Source organism: Orcinus orca, chromosome 5 (assembly GCF_937001465.1).
Source record: "Orcinus orca chromosome 5, mOrcOrc1.1, whole genome shotgun sequence".
Classification (NCBI taxonomy): Eukaryota; Metazoa; Chordata; class Mammalia; order Artiodactyla; family Delphinidae; genus Orcinus; species Orcinus orca.
In genome coordinates, this window is record NC_064563.1 from 147,592,404 (window position 1) to 147,610,181 (window position 17,778).

The 17,778-nt window shown below is 59.5% G+C and overlaps 1 protein-coding gene across 2 annotated transcripts in view; it reads right to left on the reverse strand.

Annotated features, from left to right (window-relative positions):
- Positions 1 to 17,778, reverse strand: part of TSPEAR (thrombospondin type laminin G domain and EAR repeats) — a 60,513-nt gene that overhangs the window by 12,291 nt on the left and 30,444 nt on the right. Inside the window, exons 3-9 of one of the 2 annotated variants that reach the window (XM_004264613.3) lie at positions 12,411 to 12,649; positions 10,483 to 10,573; positions 9,165 to 9,321; positions 7,759 to 7,890; positions 6,862 to 7,088; positions 5,351 to 5,537; positions 4,184 to 4,413 (exon numbers count right to left, since the gene is read on the reverse strand). In XM_004264613.3, coding sequence (XP_004264661.1) covers positions 4,184 to 4,413; positions 5,351 to 5,537; positions 6,862 to 7,088; positions 7,759 to 7,890; positions 9,165 to 9,321; positions 10,483 to 10,573; positions 12,411 to 12,649 — 1,263 coding nt within the window. Of the gene's footprint in view, positions 1 to 53; positions 4,414 to 5,350; positions 5,538 to 6,861; positions 7,089 to 7,758; positions 7,891 to 9,164; positions 9,322 to 10,389; positions 10,574 to 12,410; positions 12,650 to 17,778 lie in introns of those variants that run through there. The other variant, XM_049709966.1, reaches the window with a different exon arrangement.

Below are 17,778 nucleotides of genomic sequence, written 5' to 3' on the forward strand. Positions count from 1 at the left end.
ATAAAGCCCGCCATCTTGGTCCACCATTCCCCTCTCCCCTCCCCCGGCCCCTCCGTTCTGGGACTACACGTGATGACTGTGACCACAGGCCCCACAGCCAGACAGCTCAGGGAGCAGAAACCCCAGGGGCTGGAGGCTGGATTTCTGTGGCCAGAGCCCATTCCTTCCTGCACACACCCTGCTCGGACCTCCTTTGGTCCAAGATGGCGAGCCCAAGTGGAGCTGTGGTCTCTGCCACCTGAGGAAGGTTCCAGGATTCCTGGTGGGAGAGGCGGGGAGGTCTGGAGGGTGGGGCTGAGGAATTCATCCAGGGTGGGCAGCCAGCCTCCCACATACACCTGAGCCACAGACCTGGCGTGGCCATGGCCCGGGCCCTCCCGGTGAGCTGAACTCACCCCGCAGCCCTGGGGCCCCGCCCAGCGCCCCTCCCAGCACTGTCCGTGTGCACAGCTTCGCAAACACCGGCGTGCGCCCTTGCCCGGCCGTCCCTCCAGAAAGGTTTCCCTGCGGTGTGGGCACCTCTCCACCCACACATGCTTTCAAAGCACCGGCCTCTCCTGCTTCAAAGCCCATGGCCATGCGAGATGGTGCAAAGCTCCAAATCAAGTGGAAACATGAAGACATCGCCAGGACCTAAGAGCATTAAAACACAGTATGAAAAGTGCTGGCACAACATGAAAGTGGGACCTCGTGGGTTCTGAGGACTCGAGTGTGAAGAAACACGGGTCATAGAGAAGGAAGCCTTCAGGCAGGGCTCCACAGTTGTTTGCGGGCTCGGGTGGCAGCAGTGCCCCCTCGCAGCCCCCACAGTCACTCTGCCCGCTGGCCAGAGACACGTTCTCTCACAGCCACTGTGGTCCTGCTCTCGCCCGCCCTTGTGGGTGATTCTTCCAGCTGACGTCACACCCCTCAGCTGGTTCTCCTTTAGGTCCTGTAACCCGGATGGCCCCCGCCCTGGCTCAGCTGGCACCATCGCTGCCCCTTGGCCCCGGCCTCCCTTCTGTGTCTGAGCCTACGGCAGGGCTGGGTGCAGGCTGGAGCTGGATCCAGATGCAGCCTGAAATGCAGAGTTTCCGGGTCTCACGTACCTGGAGCCGGCACACTGGGAGGCGTTCAAAGAGACTGGCCAGAATCCCCTTGGGATTTGGAACATACCGCACGGGGGACAACGGCAGGAACTGAAGACTGTTCTGAGAGACCTGCGGTGACGGTTTCCGAATATCTAGCAGACAAGCCGGTGGAACAGGGGAGCGACTCCTGTGGTGTCCAGAGAGCACAGTCCTGCAGCCTGGCACAGAGGCCCGGCAAGCGGCCTTCTGGTCAACCACACAGGTCCCTAGCAGGGCTGTCACACCAAGCGTGTGATATGAGGAGGGTTCCTGCAGCTGTTTGGGGAGTGCCTCTTGGAGATTAGCATCCTGTAGCTGCCAACACTGTGATCCAGCCTCACCTACATCTGAGCAAGAGGCCAGTTTAGGAAGGTCTTCATCAAGGGCCTCAACAAGGTCCCCAGCTCCCTGGGGCACAGCGGCCAGTGACAACGCCACCCACTGCCAGGCTCAACGTTAAACATACACAGAAAACTAAGGGTCCTCCAGATGTTTTATAAAAGACCTAGAACATGAGAGTCAGGCTACAACATATACATACACACATACTGGAAGAAACTGAGCTGGTTCTAGGAACAGAATAGAATTTTTTTAAATTATAATTATCAGACTTCCCTGGTGGTGCAGTGGTTAAGAATCCGCCTGCCAATGCAGGGGACACGGGTTCGAGCCCTGGTCCAGGAAGATCCCACATGCCGTGGAGCAACTAAGCCATGAGCCACAACTACTGAGCCTGCGCTCTAGAGCCCGCGAGCCACAACTACTGAGCCTGCGCTCTACAGCCCGCGAGCCACAGCTACTGAAGTCCCCGTGCCTAGAGCCCGTGCTCCACAACAAGAGAAGCCACCACAATAAGAAGTCCGTGCACCGCAATGAAGAGTAGCCCCCGCTCTCCACAACTAGAGAAAGCCTGCACACAGCAACGAAGACCCAATGCAGCCAAAAATAAATATAAATAAAATAAATATACTTAAAAAGAAAAGAAATTACACAAACTCTTAAAAAATAAAATTATAATTATCTTCAGAAGTATTCAAGAAGATACCGCATTTATAGAGTAAATACAGAATGCCGTTAAAGGGAAGAGTTCTTGGATATTAAAAACACGATTCCTAGCATTACAAGAAGATGCTCATCAACAGGATGAGAGAATAAAGGTAAGGAAAGCGTCTAGGTTGTAGAAAAAGAAAAGATAGATTCAATCCAGGAGATCCGAAAGCTTGCTAACCGTTCTAGAGAGAGGGGAGCGTGAGACAATCAAGAAAAACTAAGAAAATCTCCCAGGCCTGGGGATGCACGCCTTCAGGTTGAAAGGGCACGGAGACCAATCAGACAGGAAGCACAGGAAACCACTGCGAAGAAGCCTGTGGGCACTGAGGGCAGAGACGGTCATAGGAAAGGCACCTGGGGAGGCAGGGGGCTGCCCTCAGTGTTTCCAAGGAAACTTCCCCCCTAAAATCCTGCATGCAGTACATGAGGCAGGGTAAAGGATGCAGCCACCATGAGTGTCCACACTTCCCACCACAGAAGGTCGCCCTCACTGGGATGAAGCCGGCGAGGTCACGGCTCCCCCAGCCTGTGGCTGTGCTGTCGGGGCACGTGGCCCACGTGGCTGTGGAGGGCGAGGGGTGAGCTCTCACCCTCAGCCCAGGATTGACGTGGCCTCACTCTGCTCAACACCCATTGGCTGGTCCTGGTCACATAACCTGGCTGAGCTGCAGGGACGCTGGGGAGTGTCGGGGAGCACCTGGAAGGCGGGGTGTACTTGAGGTCAACCAGAACACCGGACATCAGAATTGGACACGGTGGCTCCAGCCAAAGATGGCGGTAAAGGAAAGTTCCAGAAAGGGGACCATTGTCAGTTCTAGAGACAGTCAGCCCGGACAGCACAGGCAGGAGGGCCCAGGAGGGGGGTTATGGGAAAAGAGGGAGGGGTCTTCACGGGCGCATACCGGCCAGAGGCCTTGCAGACGCGATGGGAGCACCAACACGCGGGTGGAAACTCAGGAGGCACTGAAGACGCGGTGTTCACAGCGGCTCTCGGGGATGGGGATGGCCAGCAAGAAGCCGGGGGACGTTACCATGTGCAGAGACGGGGGTTTTCTTCCCCAGAAAGGAAAGGAGAGGGAGGGAGGGACTTCAGAAAAAGCAATTAGGAGCTTGTCGAAAAACATTATGTGCAGCACATGGGGTCCACGTATGAAGTGAGCCACGTGTGGTGGGCTTGTGGCATGAAAGGAGAGTCTGAACTGCATTCAGGGACTGTCCCCTGGGGTGGCACGAAGGTCATCCCACCACTGAAGCCACTGAGAAGGGAGTGATCACAGCCATACCCTCGGCTCTGCGCGAACGACATTGGGACGCGGCCAGGACGATGCAAATGCCGACAGTGGCTCTCGATTTTAGAATCACCCGTGGGGGCTCGGCCTGGGGTCTGACACTGAGAGGGACAAGCTGGGCGGCTTGGAGGGAGGAGGGCGAGGGAAGGTGGGAGGAGGGTTGGGGCCCCACATCGTCACCCTAGACCACGGTGGGCGTGAAGAGGGGATGCCAACGCCGCCCGCTAGCCCGGGGCCCAGAGGCTCATGCGTGGTTCAGCCGGGCATCTGGGGCCACGCCACGTAATAAAGGCTTCTCGCTGCCTCAGTCAGAGGTCCCTCCAGGCAGCCCACGACAGCGGGGACCAGCTGAGGGACACTCAAGTTCTGCAGGGAAGGTGGACAGTGCTGCCACCACAGCTGACCAGGTCAGAGGCCAGCTGCCTGCTGCTCCAGGGCAAGAGCCTGGCGCCCACATAAAGGTGGGTCAGACCGTGAGGGCCCCCAGGGGCCAGGGGACCCGGCTGAGCAGCCGGGCTGCCAGAAACTCCGTGCCAGGGCAGCCCTCCCGCCTCATTTAGGGCTCCCAGGCTATATTCGGGGTCCCAGGGGCTCGGCCTGAGCCTTATTCTGGGGAGGCGCCTGGGCGCGGAGGCCCGGGCTGGGGCCCTGGTCCTGGCTCGTGCGGCCCGGGGTCCTGCGTCGCCCAGGCGCCAGGCAGAGGTGCGGGGCCGGCGGGGAGCGCAAGGTCCTTACCAGGAAGGACTGGAAGAGCTGGAAGCTGCCGCCCAGCCGCACGTACAGGTGGGACTGCAGCTGCGTGGACGTGCCATTGAAGGCATTGGCCACGGCCAGGAAGGCGTAGGGCCCCACCGTGAAGAACTCCCAGTCGCAGGCGCCCGACGTGGCGACGGTCTGGTTGGCCTCGAAGAGCCGGGCCCCTGGGCTCCACTTGTAGATGACACTGTAGATGTTGTGGTCGCTGCCTGGAAGCCGAGCGCCATGGAGGGAGGGAGACGGGCCGCCGTGGCCTCGCGGTGGCCTTGGCAAGACCCTGCCCGCCCGGACCCTGCCCCAGGCCCTGCAGCCCGTCCAGTCCAGCCAGGCCCTGCTCTCCTGCACCCTCCCCAGGCCCCCAGCAGTGGCAACGCCCTTCACATGACCTTCCTGCCTCTGTGCCCCGATGAGAGCCCTCGGGGGCCCCGGCTTCGGATGGCTTCAGAGCCCCCTGAGGCCTTGCAGCACGCTGGAGGCGGGACCCCCGCCCTCCCCAGCCTCACCCCTCATGCTGTCCACCATCCTCTTCGCGCTCCCCGCCGCCGGTCAGGCCTGCCCGGAACGTGCTCCCTGGAGCTCCTCACCCACCCCCAGGGCTGGGCCAGCCTCTCCAGGGACACTCACTCCCATGGGGGGTATTGGGTGGCGGGCTCCTGGGGTCCTCTCTGCCCATGAGCGGTGGTGGGGTCTCCTCCCTGGCCCCCCGCCCGCCGCCAGAGTTCCCCGGCAGGTGTAGACTCAGGTGATCGCTGAGCCGCAGAGCCTGCCGAGGCCAGAGGTGCCCTGCAGGGCCGACTGCCCCCCGGGGCCCTGTCCCCCAAGAGCTACAAGGCAGGGAAGGGCTCACTGTGGCCACGCAGGGCAGTCACCTGGCCCAGAAGCCAGGTTTCCCAGGCCCTCCCAGGACTGTCCCCCACTGCACCCACTGCATCCCACAGAGTTTGTGCCCAGAATGGATAAGGGCAGGGACGCCCTTCCCTGGACAGATGAGGGGGTGCGCAGGTATGTCCTCCCTCAGACGCCACTGTCAGGTTGCCAAGCCCGAGGACACGGGCCACGTGTGGTTTATTACACATTTTTAATGAGATACACTGAACCCTGCAGGTGACCCTGCCCTGGCCCTGGAGTCCAGGCCATAGCCCCTACCTTCCCGGTGGTTGGCCACGGCCAGGAAGTGCTCCCCGGACACCTCGAAGGCCTCCCAGTCTCGGGCACCGTGGGTGAGGACCCTCTGGTACGGTGTGAACCTCCGCCTTCTCTGGCTCCATTTGTAAATGACAGAGAACTCCTGACCCTTTTCATTCGGTTCAAAATTAGCCACAGCCAGGAAGATCTGGGGAGAGGACCGGGACAGCGTTCTCGTGATCTGTGCGAGGGGTCCGGCACTCGAGGCTTCTGAACACCGGCCTCGGGACAGGGGCTGAGCCGGGACTGATGGCCTGGGGCGGGCCCAAGAGCCCACGACTGACTCTCCAGATCTTCATCACGTTAAGACCCGCAGCCGCGTCCGCATTTAGCAGCCCACGAGCTCCGTTCCTATCTCCCAAACCCAGGAAAAGCTTCACGCACGGAAATGCTCTTCAGCACCGGGTGAAGAGGAAAACTCTTGACGCCCTGCTGTCTCAGGAAGCACGTGTTTGTCACGCAGTCGAGGACAACATGGCAACGCCCCACGTGTGACGTGAGCTGGAGGCCAGATGGTGGGTCGTGTGACTGAGGCAGGAGCCGGAAGCCCGGGGGTGGGGCACGCTCACGGCGGCTGAAGCAGCCCCAGGTACACTTTGCCGCTGCTTAGGGGACGGGGCAGACCTTTTTCTTAGTTTTCGAAAGTTCCCAATTTTTCTTTGATATCAAGTTGTTTTTTATAATGAAAAAATATAAACCTTTAAAATGTCATCAACCATAAAACCAGAGGGCTAGTCACTCCTTCACCAGGCTGGCTGGGAGCGCAGGACCCTGAGGGTCGGCAGCGACGGGGAACAGAGGTCTGTCTGTTTCGCTCAGTTTTGTCCCCCGTGGGGGGGACACCTGCCCAGGTGAGGGCAGGGCTGCACCTGGCACACGTGTTAGTGAGCAAGTGACTTGGGGGCGGGCTCGGGGAGGTAAAGAGAAAACTCTCACAAGGGGATGACCCTCTTAGCCACGACCCGTGGGCCACTGCTCAACGCAGCCCTGGTGGAAGGAAGGGGAGGCTGCCCGCGAGGCTTTCCCACCCAAGGCCTCCGGGCCAAGCTCACCATCCTCACCTGTCCCTCCATTAGGACATCACGTGTCCCCAGTGTGTATGGAGCGAGTAAAGGAAGGCTGGGAATGGAGGCCTATTTTCATTCTGACGTGACGTCCGCCCTGCTGACTGGTTTAGGTCAGATTATCTCCAAGGTTTAAGGAGGCAGTGGTGGGTCTGCACGGAGCTGGGGAGCATCTCAGACATGGGCTGATCTCTATTTTGCGGAAGCCAAACAGACTTTCTCAGTCACATTCTGGACACAGAGATGCAGCCGCGCCTGACTTTAAAAGGCATTTAGAACCTGCACGAGGCTTCGAAACCAGTAGAAGTGCCTTTCCCCATAAAATCTACGTAAGGAGCCCCAACCCTTGGGCTCTGTGGGGTTTCCCAAGGTAAAAAGGATCGAGAAAGACTCCGAATGCAGACTTGCCTTTTTTCCAATGGTGAAATGTCTCCAGGACTGCGCTTGGTGCGTGGGAATGTCCTGGTATGAGGAGAACTTCCCGTCGGCCCATTTGTAGATGGCGGACGTGGTTTTCCGGTTGGCAGTGGCCACGAAGAGCCCGGCCCCAGGGATGACGAAGACCTCGATACCCAGTGTCTCCGAGTTCGTGAACAGGCTCTGATGCTCCTCCACGTACTCCAGCCTTTCTTTGGCTTGTGATAGAGACCCAGAGACCCAGTTAATGCTTCCCAGGACAGAAGCCTGGATGGACGTCCAGGGGTGCAACCCCAGGGACCTGGGCCATGACCCGGAGCACTGTGGCCTTGAGTGCCGTGCCGCCCTCACCAGGAGGCCCGGCAAAGGAGCCTCTCACCCCCACACAGGTTTTAGGGTCTGCAGAGCCCCCAGGGATACTAGTCGGGTGGAACTGACACGTCAGGCCCCTACTAGATGTTTCCCACGGCTCGCGGCTTCCACGAAAGGCTGTGCCCTGATGGGAACTAGAGAGTAGAGGCCACGGCTCAGGGACTTTCCCCTGGAGCCAGTTCCCATTTCCCGAGGACCCCCTTGGGGAGCATCACGGAACCTCTCCTCACCTCCCCGCCAACAGAACCACTCCCGGGCTCCCGGCACCATCGCGTCCAATGTTGACCCGAGTGGGCGGAGAGGGTAAGGAGAGCAGGTGGGGCTCCTGGAGCGGGGCTGGCCCCCTCAGGGAGGTTCGAGAGCTGAGAGCCTGCCAGCCTACCAGTAGGGCCCAGGAGGGCACGCATTTCCAGGTGAGGCACGCGGGCTCACTGCTCCGTGGGGGGGTCGTCCCTGTCCCTAAGTATCGCTGGCTCTGAGAAGACCCCGAGGTCCCCAGAGCCCCACCCACCTCACCTGCTAACACGGAGACCCACTCGCTGCCCACGCACAGGTGTAGCCCCTTGCGGCCGGCGTCAAACCAGAACTGGGCGTCCTCCGCTTTGGTACACGGCGGCCGGGATCCCAGCGTCACCTTCATGTCGGTTTCTGCAGGGAGGCAGGAAGATGGGTGTCCAGTGGGCACGTGCTACCCGGAGGAGGGCAGAGGCGGGAGTGTCAGGTGACCCCTGCTTTCGCCTTCAGCTCCACCTCCTGAGCTGCCAGGAGCCACTCAGGGTCTCGGGGAGGGAGGGAGACCCGAGAGCCCATGGCCTGCCTGGGGCGTCCGCACGCAGGACGGCCTCCCGCCCACCTAGCTCTTCCCCGTGGCCTCAGCTCTGCTGAGAGCCCTGGGCCATCACGCCGCACGGCTCCCCGTGGCCTCGGCTCTGCTGAGAGCCCTGGGCCATCACGCCGCACGGCTCTCCGCTTCCACCTGAGACTCGCTGGTACGCGTCCACCCAGCTTCCATTCTGCGTAGTTCTGAGGCCCCTGACCCCTGACCCCGGGGCTCACGGCTTCATCCCAGGTCCAGCCTTCACCCCGATGGTGCCACTTGGCCCCTTTACAGCAACGTCCGCGCTGTGGCCCCGGCGGCCAGTCTGTGGCACGGAGCGCATCCTCGACCTCTTGAGCTGCCCGGCAGAGGCCTGGGGCCAGACTCCTGCCCGAGGCCCGGCAAACAGCCCAGAGGCCGTGTGCCTCTGGGAATCTGGGGACACGGGTCCAGGATTGGGCCTAAGGGCCAGCTTGCTCAGGGGGCTCCCCTGACTCGTGAGGCTCGAGAGAGGGTCGGGCCGCCTCCCCGCCTCCCCGCCTCCCTAGTAGGGAGGAGGGGTTTCAGACTCTCCACGGCAGGGGATGTGGCTTAAATAAACCGTCAACACTAACTTTACACTGGGGAGGTGCAAACACAAACTAAAGACGGCAAAGCTGGGGACACTCTAGGCTGGGGGATCCCAGAAAACAGCAATGAACCTCATGAAGGTCAGGGTCCCCGCGGGGGTGGGGTGCTGACGCTTGATGTCTGTTGGAGAGGAAGGGGGGAAAGGGCCCCAGCGCTGCTCTGGGGGCAAAGCTGGCAGCAGGTGGGAGTTAGGGACGCAAGATTGTAGGCTCAGCCCCAGGTCCCAGGCGGGACGAGCAGTTAATCGAGGGCACGGTCCAGGCGGGGGTTAAACAGCCATGGGGGGGCGCCCTTGGGAGGGAGGCGGGTCTGGCGGCACCATCTGCCTTCCCTGCGGGGCCGTCTGCGTCAGGCCCGGCGTCCCCTTCATCCACGTGCCAAGCGCCCTCCTGTCTTGTGCCCGGGGAGGTTGGAAGTGCCAAGGCTCCCAGGGTCTACCGTCGGCGTGGGGAGCGGGTGGCTGTGGCCTACTAACCATAGGGATACTTCAGCACCTCACTATCTTCCGGCTTCCCTGCGAGTCCCCGCAGGAGAGGGGGGATGGACAGCAGGGCGAGCTCAGGATTCCTGCAGGGACAGAGCCTCAGGGTGGCGTCTGAGCCGGGCAGCAGAACCAGCTGCCTCACCAGGCCCTGCGGAGAGAGGGACAGCGCGCTGAGACCTGCACTGCTGGAGCGGGCCCCGCCCACTGGGCTCAGCCCACCCAGCCCCCGAGGGAGGGGTGGAAATGCGGGTGCGGGTCTAAGCTCTAAAGCCAGGAGAGAGGAGTCAGCCCGTTGGGTAAGGGGGGCATTGGGAGCAGTGGTGGAGAGCTGTGCACCATTCGAAGGTGATTACACCACGGAAGGGACCTTTCCTGTGGACGCCCTACAGTGACAGGTACAATGCTCATCCATCTGTATGTCCATCCGCTCGTCTCTCTGTCTACCTATCTGTCCATCCATCCATTCATCCATTTGTCCATCTCTGTCCATCCATCCATCCCTTTGTCCATCCACCCATCCATCCATCCACCCACCCAAATACCCATTCATTCATCCATCCACCTATACATCTGTTCATCTATCTGTCCATCCATCTGTCCATCCATCTGTCTGTCCACCATCCATCTATCTGTCCATTAGTCCATCCATCCATCCATCCATCCATCCACCCACCCAAATACCCATTCATTCATCCATCCACCTATACATCTGTTCATCTATCTGCCCACCTATCTGTCCATCCATCTGTCCGTCCACCATTCATCTATCTGTCCATTAGTCTGTCCATCCGTCCACCCATCCATCCAAGCGTGCCATCAGTAAATATTCAGAGCGTGGTTCTTTACACGGGACACGGCAAGAAACAAAAGCCCTGACCCTCATGGAGCAAGGTCCGCCCCCTGCACTCTAAGGGAAAGACAGGCAATGAGCAAACACACAGCTGGTCTGAAGGTGGTCAGGGCTACAAAGACAATCTGGGGAAGGGGATGAGAGGGCTGGGTGTGGGTGTCGTCTCCTCAGAGTGCAGGGGAAGGCCTCCATGGTATGAGGGCACAGGGCAGGGCCCCAAAGTCACAGGGAGTGTGCCATGGCAGGAGTGGGACAAATGTTCTAGGAGGAGGGCACAGCAGGTGCAAAGGCCCTGTGGTGGGAGTGTGCCCGGCATGCATGGGACTCCACGGAACCTTTATGCTCCCCATTCCCAACTGCACGTACAACAGTGTCAAACTGGGGTGCCAGACCAGTGGTGACAGGCCCCCAGGAGCACTGGTGTTGGGAGGTCCAGGCAGGCAGCTCCTCCGTACTTACCGTGAACTGGCCTTTGGTCCTCCTCCGGCTGCCGATGAAGAACCGGGCTCCTTGCACCGATAGGGTGGCTGGGAAGGGCACATCAGCCATTCTGAAAACATTGGAGGATGGTTTTAGGGCCATGGGAGAGCAGGGTCATGGCCTATTTACGTAGAAAAGGATGGGGGCAGCCCCGCCTGAGGCTGTATCAGTGTCCGGGGTCAGCCATGACGAGAACCACAGGCTGGGCGCCTCAAACCACAGAAGTGTGTTCTCCCGCAGTGCTGGCGGCCAGAGGTCTGAGATCGGGGTGTGCCCCCTCTGAAGACTCCAGGGGAAGGTCCTGCCGCCTCTTCCGGTTGCTGGGAGCTCCTGGAGTTTCCGGGATTGTGGCTTCTTCTCTTCTCCTCCACGCCTCCTTGCAAGGTCACTGTGTCAGGGCCAACCTACTGCTCAGCTTAGCTCGGTTATGCCTGCAGAGATGCTGTTTCCAAACGAGGTCCCATTCTCCGGTTCTAGCGGATGTGAATTTGGGGGGACGCTCTTTGCCCCAGGACAAGGATCTTCTACAAAACCGTGTGCTGCGGAGGTGTTCAGTGGCCCCTCTCCATGTCACGGGCGTCTCCAGTGGCTCCTCCCGGCACGGGGTCCCCAGCCCGCCCCCCTCCTCTGAGCCCAGGGCCGTGGGACAGATGATGTCGGGGCCAGATGGGGTTCACCTCGGTGAGCCGGGATGTGTGGGAAGATGTGGCTGGAGTTGGGTCTTGAGATGCAAGTGGAGACCCAACTCGGGATGGGGAAGACGTGGGACCTCCTGGAGGGGACGACGTGGCTGGAGCCTCTGGGGGAAGAGCCAGGTGTGTGCTTCCTCTCCACTGTCCAGCACCTCCCGGACCATGATGCCACGTCCTCTAGTCAAAGCACCTGCTCCGTCCAGGGTCTGCCGTCTGGCTGCCGCTGGCCGTGGCAAGGTCCCAGAACGCCTGCGCTCCGAGCACAGCTCCCAGGCTTCCTGGGTCCGGGTGTGAGCCCTCCGCGGCGCCGCAATGAGCTCCAGCACCCGCACCGCCAGCCTTGTCCTCCTGCACATGGCCCCCATCACAGAACTGCCCCACCGCCGGCTCTCCCACCTGAGCCGCCGTCTCCCTGTAAAGGCCCCAGTGTATTCGGGGCATGGTGGGGCGGAGTTGTGAGAAAGGCATGTTTAAACAGTGTGTACGTGTTAAGGAGAATCTTTTATTCCAACAAGTTTCATAATGACAAAGCAGAGTGAGAGTCTACCTTTGAAAGGAATATTTGTCATAAGGATAGATCTAGTGTAAATGGACCATTTGTGATTAAGAAAGAAAGGGTGGCGAGCCCCGGCCAGCGACGAGGGACGCTGAGGTCCGGTGGGGGTCGTCCCCGCCCAGCTTACCCGGGAGCCAGGCCATGGGGACCAGGCCACGGCCAGGACAAGAGATGGGCTCGGGCTCTCGAGTGCCCGGGGTTGCGTCAAAGCTATAAGGTGATGTTCTGGTGAATATTTACTCCCTCGTCCCAGAAAAGGAAACTGAGTCAGGGAGGTTAAGTGATGGGTTGAAAGTCAGAAAGCAAGACCTGGGCCTCATCGGGCGGCAGCTCCTTTTGGGTTCCTGGTGCCTGAGCTCACCCTGACCTTCCTCTGGGCCTTGCCTCGATGCTACCGACTCCGCAGCCGCGTAGATGGGTCGAGTCCCATCCCCCAGCCCCAGCGGGCAGGCTGCGGCCCCGCCCCGCCCGGGCGCTCCCGCCCATCGCCGCCTCTCTGGGGGGCGGGGCCGTTCCACGTCCACCAGCCAATGAGCCTGGCGCTCCTCCTCCAGCCTGACCCCCCGGCCTTCGGCGAAGCTCCGCGGGCCAGCCTGCGCCCTGCGAGCTCTGCTGGCAGCACCGGCCCCCTGCCACCCCTCCGGCGCCGCGGTACCTACATGTCCATGGGGAGGCCGCAGTCCCTGGTGAGGGAGAAGGAGCCTTCGGACACGGCCAAGACCAGCGTGTGCCACTGGCCGTCCGTCAGAGCCGGGCCGCGGAAGGACACGCGGACCTGCCAGGCGCGCGCCCCGTCCTCCCTGAGGAAGAGGAAGTGCAGCTGGGTGGGCGAGTAGCGCAGGCCGAGCAGCAGCGAGTCCCGCTCCTCCGCCACCACCGTGAACAGGTACTCGTTCTTCTGCAAGAGAGGGGCCAGCGGGGGCGGGTCAGGGAGGGGGCAGGTGAGGGAGGGCAGGTGAAGGGGGGCAGGTGAGGGCGGCAGGTGAAGGGGGCAGGTGAAGGGTGGCAGGTGAGGGTGGCAGGTGAGGGGGCAGGTGAGGGGGGCAGGTGAGGGGGGCAGGTGAGGGGTGGCAGGTGAAGGGGGGCAGGTGAGGGGGCAGGTGAAGGTGGCAGGTGAAGGGTGGCAGGTGAGGGGGGGCAGGTGAAGGGGAGCAGGTGAGGGAGGGCAGGTGAGGGGGGCAGGTGAGGGGGGCAGGTGAACGGGGCAGGTGAAGGGGGGCAGGTGAAGGGGGGCAGGTGCAGGGTGGCAGGTGAGGGTGGCAGGTGAGGGGTGGCAGGTGAAGGGGGGCAGGTGAGGGGGCAGGTGAAGGGGGGCAGGTGAGGGTGGCAGGTGAAGGGGCAGGTGAGGGCGGCAGGTGAAGGGGGCAGGTGAAGGGGGCAGGTGAAGGGGCAGGTGAAGGGGGGCAGGTGAGGGGGGCAGGTGAGGGGGCAGGTGAAGGGGGCAGGTGAGGGCGGCAGGTGAGGGGGGCAGGTGAACGGGCAGGTGAAGGGGGCAGGTGAGGGCGGCAGGTGAAGGGGGGCAGGTGAGGGCGGCAGGTGCGGGGGGGCAGGTGAGGGGTGGCAGGTGAGGTGTGGCAGGTGAAGGGGGCAGGTGAGGGTGGCAGGTGAAGGGGGCAGGTGAGGGTGGCAGGTGAAGGGTGGCAGGTGAAGGGGGACAGGTGAAGGGGGGCAGGTGAGGGCGGCAGGTGAACAGGGGCAGGTGAGGGCGGCAGGTGAAGGGGGGCAGGTGAGGGCGGGTGTCTGGGCCGCAGCGCCTGAGGCAGTAACCAGGGTCTGTGATGAAACCAAATGCACCACTCACACCCATGAGGACAACTACTGTCAGTAAAACAGAAAATTGCAAGTGTTGCTGAGGATGTGGAGAAATTGGAGCCCTTGTGCACTGCTGCGGGGGAAGGCAGCAATAAAATGGTGCAGCTGTTATAGGAAACAGTATGGAGGTTCCCCAAAAAATTAGTGTGGAATTACCATCTGACCTAGCAATTCCACTTCTGGGTATATGCCCAGAAGGACTGGCAGCAGCCTCCTGAAGAGGTACTTGTACACCCGTGTTCACGCGAGCATCGCTCTCAATAGCTAAAATGTCAAGGCAGCCAGTGTCCATCGATGGAGAAATGGATAACTAAGATGTGGTCCATTCATGCAATGGGATATTGTTCAGCCTTAAAAAGGAAGTTCTGACGTCAGCGTGGATGAACCTTGAGGACCTGATGCTCAGTGACGTAGCCAGTCACAAAAGGACAGGTAGTGTGCGGTCCACTGATGTGAGGTCCCTGGGGGACCCGGATGCACAGGGGCCAAAGGTGGGCGGTGGGGCCGGGGCTGGGGGCAGTCATGGGGAGCTCTTATTTAATGCGTGTAGAGTTTCAGTTTGGGGAAGATGAAAGGTTCTGGAGATGGACGGTGCTGATGGCTGCACAACAGTGTGACTGTCCTTAATGCCACTGAGCTGTATACTTAAAAAGGGTTAAAATGGGAAATTTCACGTTACGTGTATTTTACCACAATTTAACGAACCTCGCGCCACCCGCCATTGTCGCGATCTCCAAATGCCAGCAACCGCAGCTCGGACCAGGGATAGACCACATATACTTGACTGTACGTAAGTGCAATTTAGAGTCTGTTCATTTCTAGCCTAACACAATAAAAAGCGTAAAGAAATGAAAGCGATTAAACCTGAATGCTAAGCAGATACGTTAAATATAGAATATAGTTCTTTAGCAAGTCTTTGCCCATGTAAAACTATCAGTGAATTCCACGCAACTGTTACACTAAAGAAGTGGAAAAACTCCATGGTCCTCATGGTTAATTTAACACCTAATTTAGCAAAATCAATTTGCACAGCTTGGGTCACATGGCCTCTGGCCACTCCGGGCGCTGAGGGGACACGTGTGGCCCCTGCACTTATCTTCCATGTGAAGGGCGCCTTCCCGTGAGCCAAGTCTCAGGAAGTGCACGGAATGGGTGGAAATGACACAGCAGGACAAAATGCTCACAGTGTGGCTGGGCCCGTGAGGCGGGTGGCTGGGACGGACGGTGACGTCACAGCCAGGGCCTCCGGGTGGACAGGCGTCTTTACTCCCCCATGTTCACGTCCCAGGACCCCGGAGCCTGAGCAGGCGCTGACCTTCTTGGAGAGGGCAGGGGCCCCACCCAGAGGGGTCAGGCCACTGACCTTTGGGGTTCTCAGTCCCTCACCTCTAGGAATACTCCTGGCTGGAGGAGACCAGTGTCTGGTCAGAACCCTGTGTTTCCCCCCAGTGAAGGTGAGAGACAGGAATTGGGTCATGTGATGAAGTAAGTTTATTTATCCGGGTGCCTGAGGAGGTGCTGACAGGATGGAAGTGGAAGCCAAGTGATGCAGGCAGAGGAACTGGGAGGGGGCAGGTGACCCAGAGGCAGGTGGAGGTGCAGCAAGGTCGGGGTTCCCGGGGCAGGATCAGAGGTCAGTCAGGCCAGGACAGTGGGGACGAAGGGGACCCTGTCCCGAGTGGGGGCAGCCGCCCAACCCAGGTCAGGACTGAGGGAGGCTGGGAGGACCGAGTCATGGGGGGACCTGAGCCCGGCTGGCCCTGGGGGGACGTGCCCGGTCAGCAGCAGGACGTGCCCGAGGCGGGGACGCAGCAGGCGGGGCAGCAGAGCAGGGCTGCGGAGGAGGAGGGTCTGCGGCAGGACGAGGGGCAGGGGGTGGGCTGGCAGCACGAAAGGGCTGAGCAGGGGGCGGCCTCACAGCACACGGGCTCGCAGCACACAGGTGTGTAACGGACGGGCTTGCAGCAGACAGGTGTGCAGCAGACAGGTTTGCAACAGACAGGTGTGCAACACAGGCTTGCAGCAGACGGGCACACAGCAGGCCTGCTGGCAGGGGGAGCAGGTGCGGCGGGGGGCTCCCACACTCGCCCTTCCTCCTTGGGGTTGAGAGCTGGCTTCAGGAGCCCCTCATTAGTGCTGGCGTAGTTTCTACAATAGTTTTCCCTCGTTAAACTTGTGAGTGTAAATATCCTGAGTTGCAGGATGTTTTCCCTTCGCTCCTTTGTTTGGCTCCAGGAAGTCATGGAAACTATTGAGGCAAGATTATGCTGAGTGTGGTTTAGAGGTGAACACCTCTCTACATTGATGCATTCTGTTCCATCTCTCCTGTGTTTGGGGTACTTTTAATATCAGTTTAACTTTTAAGCATTTTAAAATTTAAGTGTAGCCTGCGTGCCGCCACTACTGAGCCCGCGCGCCTAGAGCCCATGCTCTGCAACAAGAGAAGCCACCGCAGTGAGAAGCCCGCGTGCAGCAACGAAGAGTAGCCCCCGCTTGCCGCAACTAGAGAAAGCCCGCACGCAGCAATGAAGACCCAACGCAGCCAAAAAAAAAAAAAAAGAAGAATCTTAAGTGTAAACTGACATTGGCACATCTTATAAAATGCAAGTGGTTCAGAAGATTGGACCATAGAGTGGGTCTAGGGTCACGTTCAGCAGGGCCTGGTGTGAGACCCAGGCTCTGCCAGCAGGAGGTGAGGGATGCCCAGAGCCCTCGCAGCCCAGCCTAGCGTGCCCGAGAGGAGTGTTAATGGGACACGGTCGGACGTGGACTCTGCAATGAAACTTTCTCAAGGAGCAGCGCTCACAGGTGTCTGAGTGAGTCTGGGGCCATGAAAGGGACGCAGGACTGCAGGGTAAATCGGGAGCCGTTTTCATCAACATTTCACCCAAACTCAAGTGCCTTTCGGCACAGGCTGTGCACCCCACACTCCTCGGCTGGGCAAATTGCCCTTCTTGACCCGAGGTTGCCTCCCTAAGAGGTGATGCCCTGAAAGACTCAGGGACAGGGAGAGGGTCTCCCCCTGGAGACCCCGCGTGTGAGCAGTGGAGACGTGCGGACCCCAGGTAACACCCAAAGTCAAGCCCAGGCAACAGTCAGTTTCCCTCGTGGATGAAGAAGGTGTGGTCCTGGGGAGCCTGGAACTGAAAGTCAGCATGGGCTGACTGGTAAGGAGGTCGACGCCTGGAGCAGTGATGGTCACGACGGCCCTGGCCACAGCTGTGGGGTTAGACAGCACTGTCTGAGCACCTGTTCTAGGCCAGGCGGGGATCCTCCAAATCACAGAGATAAAAGAGAAAACCCCAAATATGATGAGAGAAAATGTAATCAACGGACCGTGTGTTTCGCCCACACCAAACATGACAGTCCGTTTGCTAGGGAGGGAGGAGGCACAGCTAGGATACAACAGTAGAGACAAAACTGAGCGTGAGCCGCTCTGAGCTGAGCGCACGAAGGTGTGTGTGTGTGTGTGGACTGGAAGGGCTCCATGAATTTCAGGAGCCTCAGGGCTTCAGAGCCCACCCACCCTAGACACGTGCTGGCAGTTTTTAAATGAACAGAATTAATAGCAGCCCCTTCGCCGTGCAGGAAGAAACAGCACGTAGTCTGGAAATGAACCCCCCAGGGCTGACTCCGGACCCCTCTCCCACCAAACAGTGAAAGACACAGAGCTTCTGGGGGAACATCCGGGATTAAGGCTGATTTGATCTTCTTTCAGATTATTACATCTTTCTCAAGTAAAGAGAACAGCGGTGTATTTTCATATAAGCAAGAGCTTAGAAAGTACTCCACTCACACTTCCCTCTTGATAAAAACACTTAAAGAAATTAGACAAATGACCAAGTGATGAAGCAGACAGGAGCACCTGGGGGGTTGGGCTGGCGTCGGTGCAAAGAAGGGGAAACAAGTCGAAAGAGCCAGCGAGATGGGTTGTATGTGCAGAGTCTGATCCTTTCTAGGCAGTGACCCTGGTGAGGTTCTGACACTTTATTAATATCAGATGCTCTGACTGTGTGAGAGCCACCTGGCTGCCGAGCCCTTGGAAAGTGGCCAGTACCACATGTTCAGTTTCTTGGGTTTTTTGGTTTGTTTTTTTAAGAGAAGAAATTGTTTTGTTCACTGTTGTATCTCTGGTGCCTAGAGCAATTCTTAGTATTGATACACAGAAGGGCCCATTTTTATGAAAGAATAACAGAGCATCTTACCACAAGTCAT